Below are 8,441 nucleotides of genomic sequence, written 5' to 3'. Positions count from 1 at the left end.
GATATTATAGACTTATAGTGTGCAGTAATTACACTGGTTTTATTTTATTCATACCCAAATATATCTTGAACGATACGAAAAACCTGCCTAGCGATATATGTGTTCTGTTTTGTAAATTCTACCAACCTCCAACGCAGAGAATGATGAGGAAAGCGAGCAGGTTGAAGTAGGGCGACATGAGAGGACACTCCCGAGGAGGCATGGCGGACTCGTACCACGCCGTCATTGAGCCGTTGACCATGGAGTCTAAATACAAACTAAGACCACTGGAGAGACTCGCCGCTCCTGGAAGAACAAGGGATTGGCGTTATCGCACCAATAATTACTATAATTTGTGAAGAGAACACACAAAATGATTTTGTATGAGTCGTATTAAATTCTACAATTTTCAAGGATCTAAAGAAAAAGTCTGATTTTCATACTGCTAACTAAAATTATAATAATAACATTTTAGATTGTTGCGTCTTCGGTCTAGCGACGCTAATAAAGATAGGCTTACGACCAAGAGATCCCGAGTTCGATTTGACGGTCGGACTAAATATTGAATCGATTTGCTAATACGGTTGCCCATGAAAGCATTCCTAGATGCAGTTGAAAATTTACATCAAATAGGTAACCACGAGTGAAAAGATAACATACGTGGAATAAGTACGGAGAGAAGACGAACACAAATGAGACGCAGATATCTCCTCAAGAGATTCTTTTAAGAACTCTTACCAACAGCAGCTTCCAGGATATTGCACCAGCCTATAAGGAAGGCCATCAGTTCACCGATGGCCACGTACTTGTAGATGTAAGCGGAGCCCGCCCTCGGCACCCGAGTCGCGAACTCCGCGTAGCACAGACCTGAAAAGAAAGAAACAAATGGAACGGTGAGTGAATAATTTTAAGTATTTATTAAGGGTTTGTATGGCAACATTTCTAGTATGTAGAAGTTTTTGGCATGAAAGAGGTAATACTCTTGGCAGTTCCTATCAAATGTCGTGCTGTATGTACAGGGAAAGGAATATGTCTGGCATTGTCGAAGGCTCTATATAACCGGATTTCTGCTGGCTTTCCTTCATGTAGAATCTAATTATCATTAGAAAAGGCGATATTTCATGTGCCGGCAAAATATTTATGAGCCGGCAAACTATTTCACGATGTGTCAATAAAAAAAAAATCCATTTACATCGAAATAAGTGTACTGTTAGGATTTTGTCGCGGTTTATTCTATTCTATTTTTCTCTCGACATTTCAAAGACTGCAGCCTTCATGGTCACGCGACGTAATGAGTTTGCGAAACGTCGTTAAAAATTAATAAAAACCGATAACATAACAAAAATATTTCGATGTCTAACATTCGCGTAAACGTAAGAAATTATTATAAAAATAACATTGAAAAAATCAAAAGCGGTTAACTATTGCTATAACATTTGTACATCTAAAGCCACAATCCTTGCACAAACAAGGAGGCCAGGTTTTACATCTAATAGAAATTACAACAAAAGCCATATCAAAGTTAATTATTTGACATATTTACAACAATAATTATAATATCTGTAAACAATAGGAAAACAATTCGATGCCAACAAGGTACATATTTACGATTAATAATCAAATTGATAACAATGCATGCGTTATCTAATTCCTAAGTTATTACGTGTGTTATTGTCTGAATTTCGATGAAATTAGTTCGACTAACTACATCCTTTAGTATTTTACAGTGTCATTTAGATATAACGTTACTATAAACAGTAGAAACACCATACAACACCTTGAATTCAAAGTATTGTTTGGTATTTCACTGTGCTCGTCATCCTGAGATGTTTTATTATGTCCAGTAGTTACAATGTCCTTCAAACTGGAACAACGGTGACTACACACTGCTGCTTGGCGGCAGAAAGACATTGCGGTGGTACCTACCCAGGCGGACTCTCACAATTGAAAGACCTACCACTATATTTTGACATCATGTTAGTGTCATGATTAAAGTCCCACCTGCAAATAAAGCGGCGACTGCAGCCATGAGAAAGAGAGCACGACTGAGGGCCCGGCGACGTTGAGCGCCACGTACCCTATAAGCACGTAGATTCCGGCCCCCGTGGCGCTGCCCACGCCCAGCGCCGTCAGATCCCAGCGGTTCAGACATCTGAAGTTGACAAGCAAGTAGATATAGTAAGGAATTATCATGGAACATAGTACGTTGATATCTAGTAGCACCGACCCGCGCCAGCTTCGCACGGGAGCATACACGCCTACTTTTTGTTGTCGTACAAATCGTTAATTTATACTAATACTATAAATCTAAAGAGTTTGTGTGTTTGCCTGAACGCAAATATTAAGAACTAAGTTCTAAATCGATTTTGAAAAAAAACACTAATAGGAAACTATATTACTTCGGAGTTCGGAGTGCTATAGACTACATTGTATCACGGAGAAACTTCTTCACGCAGACGGAGCTGCGGGCAAAAGCTAGCTGAGTTTATACACATAAACCATCCTCTTAAACCACCCCATAGATAAAAAGTCTAATAAATCCGTTCTATAGCTTTTCAGTTTATTGCGTTACAGACAAATGCGGTGGGGGAACTTAGTTTTATAATCTGTAAAAAATATCTGTCTGTAAAAAGTGACAAAACGAAGTATACTGTATGGGTAAATTTAGGCGTAGTTTATATATTACCTATTGAAAAGCGAGACGAGCAACTGGTATAATAAGCATCCTCACTTCATAGCCATAAATTGGAGCAAAGTCATTAACAACATTAAATTACAAATTACTGATTGGTTCTGAATAACAACAGATTATGGCGCTAATAAAGTCTTGAGACATCAGTTAATCAGATAAGACTCGATACTCATGAATCATCCATTAAATGCAATCACAACAAATGCTTTCTGCAACTTGACGGCAAAGAAATATAATTTGTACCAACAAAGAACATATAAAAACCGACTACCTATTAAAACTATTATTCTCAGTACATCTTCACTATCGTATAATATCATATCCATCACCTAAATATTTTCTTCTTCAGCCTTTGAAACTCGATTGCTGTACATAGCCCTCCCCTAAATATATCCGGGCCAGTGTGGTAGAAGGGGTCTGCCTCTAGCGGATTCCTACGACCTTTACGAGGTCGTCTATTAAATAACGCACACACACATCATCACGCATTTATCCCCGAAGGGGTATGCAGTTACGCAACCAGAGCCCCACTTCGCCAAGTGTGTTCCGCCCCATGATTTGATATGGGGCGAGCCTATGGCCATATCAGGCTCAAATTCCAGACTCCGGCTTATACTGAGTAAAAAACCCAAGTATCACTTTTCCCGACCTGGGAATCGAACCCAGGACCTCCGAGCGCTGTCGTACTGCGCATGGAGTACAACCACGCCACCGAGGCATTCTACTATATTATTTTTACAAAATTAACTGTAACCTTCGTAAATTTCCGTCTTCTATTTGATCAGGCGGGAACACTTTCCTCCGACACCGAGGCCTGCAGAAGGCTGGCCACTTCACACCAGCCATTAGTCAGCGGTATGCACTCGCTGTGCCACTCATCCCTGATTACTTATAACACCTGGAAATCAAAATTCCTTTTGAGCAAATTACAGTATTAGAGCAAGCAATCAAACATCTGCAAAATAAGGAACATCACACATAAGTCAATAGCTAAGGCGAGTATTCATTTCGCGATATTTAGTACTACCCACATTAGAACAAGTTCCTTAGATCCATCTAAGCTTTGCATAATAGTTAATGCTAGAAATTTCATAATCAAACGATGTTAAAGTACGTTCTTTGAATAAGATGTATGAAGTATTTAAAAAATTCTCTCTATATAAAAAAAACGTGTGAAAACTCAGAAAGATTAAGGCAAATAAAATCCACATTACTATAACATACAAAGAGCTACGCAGGTATTGATACACCTACTAAAAATATGTACCACGTAGTACACAGGAGACGCAGTTTACATTAAAGAGAAACAATTTATTTATATGTAAAAGAGTGACATAATTTTACCTACACAGTTTTCCTTAAATACCGTAAGGCAAGAGGTTTTACGCTTGTATAAACACGTAACTAACTACTGTTTAATTTCGCATGTGTATTGTATAGGATTCTGTACAATCCACTCCATGGCTAAGCCCTAGTATTAATACATTAACACCAAGAACTATAAAACCAAAGTGCAATACTTAAATCAAACAAATCCATTACCAAAGAGAATAATCTACGCATTAACTTCATGGTATTTCTGCTCGTTTATAATCTCGGTTAAATCTTATCAGTTAACTTAACCTTACGTTCCATTCGGTTACACAATGCTGATACAACGTATCTGCTGATTGCGCTGAGAAAACAAACATTTTATGAAATTTTGATAAAAAGTTTTGCGAGAAGAATATTTTTAATGCGGACTTTGGAATGAATTTTCCTATGCGTGTTTCTTTGGAGATATGGGATGTCGTGTAATGTCCCTACCCTTATTCTATTCAAATTTGGAGTCGCTGCAGCTCCTATTTACGAATTAACAATCTATCGAATAGGACGGTTTCTGGTCTGTAATGTGGTGCCAAATCGATAGATTTATCATTGCAGTTTTATTGTACTGGCTTAAGTTAAAGCTTGATACGACTCGATGGTGAACGAACTAAATAATATCTCAAAATTGACGACTACAGAAAGAGACAATGTTCTTGTGAAGCCAATACTTGTCTCTTTTCTGTGTATCATATGCAATTTCTCTGCCTCTGTAAGGGATGTTTGTATCTAACACTTTTGTATTCTTTGATGGCTAGATAAGAGAGAAAAGTCATTTTCTGTGCCCAGAAGTAACTTCTGAAATATTTGTAACGCTCTACATAGTTCGTATCATAGGTTCTATTGTTTGATCGTAAAATAAGTAGCTACCGAGGACCGTATTAACAAATCAATCTCACATTTGAGAACGATCTTAAGTAGACATTTAATGTATTGAATTATTTAGTAAACCAAGCTTAAGCTGGTACTTAAGAGCTTGTTCTCAACTGAGTTGGCAATAAACAAAACTCAGCGCTCAAAATCCATCGCGTATTTTGACTGTGTATTCTTCGAGCTATAAATGTTAATTTGGCTTTTTAAATAGAAACTATCTTAAGATGTTAACATTAATAAAACAACATCTCAGCTAATATTGCACTTCAAAACTAAATTGAGTTAAATCTTATAATGCAACCCCTAATAATTACCTACCTAATTTATAATGAGTATGCAAATAAACCAATAAGCGTGTTCGAAATACTTTCAACGTAACACCATGATATTAATGTTGACTGATGCTTAACGAATAGATCATAGCTCTCAGGAAACACAGAACCAGAGAGTTCATAGATTTGGCACGTGTATATTAATAAGACCGCTGCAAATGCAAAGTCATTAGACACTGAGTCAGAATGATGAATCTCCAACTACTATAATGATTCCTTATGTGTTAAATGTGAATGACTTATATTTACGTGTTCTACCTTTTGAACAATCAGAATTTAGATCATTTATATTCAGCAATTTCAATTACAAATCTAACTTCCAAACCTAATCTGCGTTATCTTTCAAATTGCAGTCGTTTGCAAAATGACTCAATAAGACAATTTATGTCCTGTTAAAGAACGTACTAATCTAGTTATTAAAAACAATATCTTATTTCTAAGCAGAGAAATAAAAGAACAAAACCTTACAAATGATAAGAATTCCAAACGTTATTACAGAACTCTATATCTTGGTACATAGACAAGTGAATGTCACTATAAATGTCCTTTTCTATACTCACTCCGTAGCAATCGATATAAGCACAGTGACGTCACACAGGAACCACAACTCACCCTCAACACAGCGAGTTTCCAAAATACATTTCCAACACAAAAATCTTTAGAACAACGTGCGCCAGAACACGCCAACTGAACGTAAGTGAACAGGTGATAACGACTTATAAGATAAGATAATAATAAAATAATCGGAAGATCATTTTTCACTTGCCGCACGAGATACCATTTGTTTTAGTTACATATTTTGCGTGGAATACAGCGGCGGCGTTGTATTCACGTTAATGTATAATTAATGTTTTATTTCGGGATAGATGTGAGTTAATGAAGGCGCTTGAAGTTGTACAATAAAACTATAAATGAAAGATACGATAATTATAGTGTGTCCTTTATTGTTATCTGGAGGTTTTATCTTAAAAATTTAATTGGAAAATATAAACTAGGGTTATTCGTTATCAGGGACAGATTAGCGCAGCTACCTTAGTGTAACAAGATACCCCGAGGCCGTCCCGTATGCGCCGAAGAGGCCACCGCAGGTTTTGGTGGGTATAATAATAATAATATCAGCCCTGTATTATATACTTGTCCACTGCTGAGCACGGGCCTCCTCCACTACTGAGAGGGATTAGGCCTTAGTCCACCACGATGGCCTAGTTCGGATTGGTAGACTTCATACACCTTGGAAATTCCTATAAAGTACTTCTCAGATGTGCAGGTTTTCACGATGTTTTCCTTCACCGTTAAAGCGAACGATAAATTCACAAAGAATACACACATGATTTTTAGAAAAGTCAGAGGTGTGTGCCCTTGGGATTTGAACCTACGGACATTCGTCTTGGCAGTCCGTTCCACACCCAACTAGGCTAGACTTGGTGGATATGTCTATGTAGTATACAGGGGTTAGAGACTTGGTCCAATGCTCGCTCGGATGATGTTATACTCTCAAGTGACGTCATTGGGCCGTAAGACCAGCATAAACGGTCCACGCACCCCTCAAGTAATGGTAGCGGTAACACGTTTCTTGTGCGCAAAAAAAAAGAGGTTATTCGTTATGCAATCGTTAACATATTTAGTATCACCTTATTATATGGTTTATAAATGTTGAAATACATAATAACATAACAGACACTCACTACTCCCAACCAAAGAAAATTAAGGTGGTAGCTCAAGGTCCATTTTCATACATTTTGTTTCGGCTTTAATCTGGTAACTAAACAAGTATTGGTAGAATTAAATTTATCGAAGTTAGTGATTATTGTTCGCAGTTGAAAGAAAACGTAAATAATTATTAATCATGGATTTTCGGCCTTTAAAATTTAATATGACGAAATTTTAAAGGCAGAAATATCCATGATTATTAATTATTTTACATTTTTCAACTGCGAGAACTAATCACTAATTAGACGCAATTTACTTTACTTACAATACTGTTTAGTTACCCAGATTAAGCCGAAACAAAATGTATGAAAATGGACCGAGCTACCACACCTTTAAAGATCTAGTGCGAGCACACAGGGAAGAGGTTAAAAAATGTTTTTAACCCAGCATGATAAAATGATTAATATTTATAAGAAATAAGTGTTATTGTTGTAAATAAAATACTCAATTGCATGATATAAATCAATTAAAATCAGATGTCCCATTTCCTCCTTTAATGTCCTATGTCATAAATATTTAAATAATTACCGCTTTCTAAAAATATTACATTATACACGGATTATGTACAAATTTATTGATATATCTATAATGGACAAAATTCGGAACGAAGTGATCCGTCAGAGAACCAAGGTGACCAACATAGTTTTGAAAGTTAGTAGGTTGAAGTGGTTGGCCACATATGTCGCAGAACAAATAACTGCTGGAGTTAACGTGTTCGAGAGACCGCGTCTTGGCAAAGGTAGCGTGGGACGCCCTCTGGCCAGATGGCGGGACGACTTACACAAGAGGGCCGGCAACGACTGCATGCATAAAGCAGCAGACCAAGTTCTGTGGCGTACCTTGGGAGAGGTCTATGTCCAGTAGTGGAGTACTACGGGCTGATGATGATGATGTGCTAATTTGGAGTTGGTACCACTCAATGTAAATTTTATGGTGCCAATCGAAAAGTATATCTAGCGTTGATTTTTCCAAGTCGGTTGATAAATGACGGAGTTTTCAGTAATAAAACAAAATTTACTACGAATTGAGAAACCTCCTTTGTGAAGTCATTTAATACCTTTTCCGAACTATTAAATAGCTTCCAATTCAATAACCATTTACACTGTACAATAGCCTAAGAAACTAAATAACTAACTGAATACTAAACGCATCGAATAATGCATTGGTATGCTAAACTCCGGACGGCATGTCATTCATCATATGATCAGAAATTAATTAATATCGTGGCTATGATTAGAACTTAAGCCTTGTTACCCTTAGACCTCTTCCCCTATCCCAGTTAGTGCAATACTGGTAAACATTTTTCTAAACTTATTGCAGAAGACTAATAATATATTCGACATGATGATAATGTTGTGACATTAATATTTTTATTATAATAGCTATTATTTCAATCATTTACAAGAATTTTTATGTAATATAAATAAAGTAGTTGTGCACATGTATAGGATCGATTTTGATGGATCTAAAATTCCTAATCCAACTACAGT

At 36.8% G+C, this 8,441-nt stretch overlaps 1 protein-coding gene across 1 annotated transcript; it reads right to left on the bottom strand.

Moving 5' to 3' along the window:
- Nucleotides 1-126: 126 nt before the first annotated feature.
- Nucleotides 127-6,000, bottom strand: LOC119193324 (cationic amino acid transporter 4-like; the record flags this gene model as incomplete). The annotated part of the gene is made up of 5 exons (XM_037446916.1): nucleotides 5,854-6,000; nucleotides 3,426-3,569; nucleotides 1,981-2,131; nucleotides 718-846; nucleotides 127-285 (listed from the first exon to the last, which is right to left on the bottom strand). Coding segments are annotated over exons 3-5 (439 nt in total), but the record flags the coding sequence as incomplete, so codon positions are not given.
- Between the last annotated feature and the right edge of the window lie 2,441 nt (nucleotides 6,001-8,441).

The sequence above is a fragment of the Manduca sexta genome, unplaced genomic scaffold, assembly GCF_014839805.1.
Source record: "Manduca sexta isolate Smith_Timp_Sample1 unplaced genomic scaffold, JHU_Msex_v1.0 HiC_scaffold_3970, whole genome shotgun sequence".
Classification (NCBI taxonomy): Eukaryota; Metazoa; Arthropoda; class Insecta; order Lepidoptera; family Sphingidae; genus Manduca; species Manduca sexta.
Note: the sequence above shows the minus strand (reverse complement) of the source record. Positions and strands in the feature narration are given on the sequence as shown.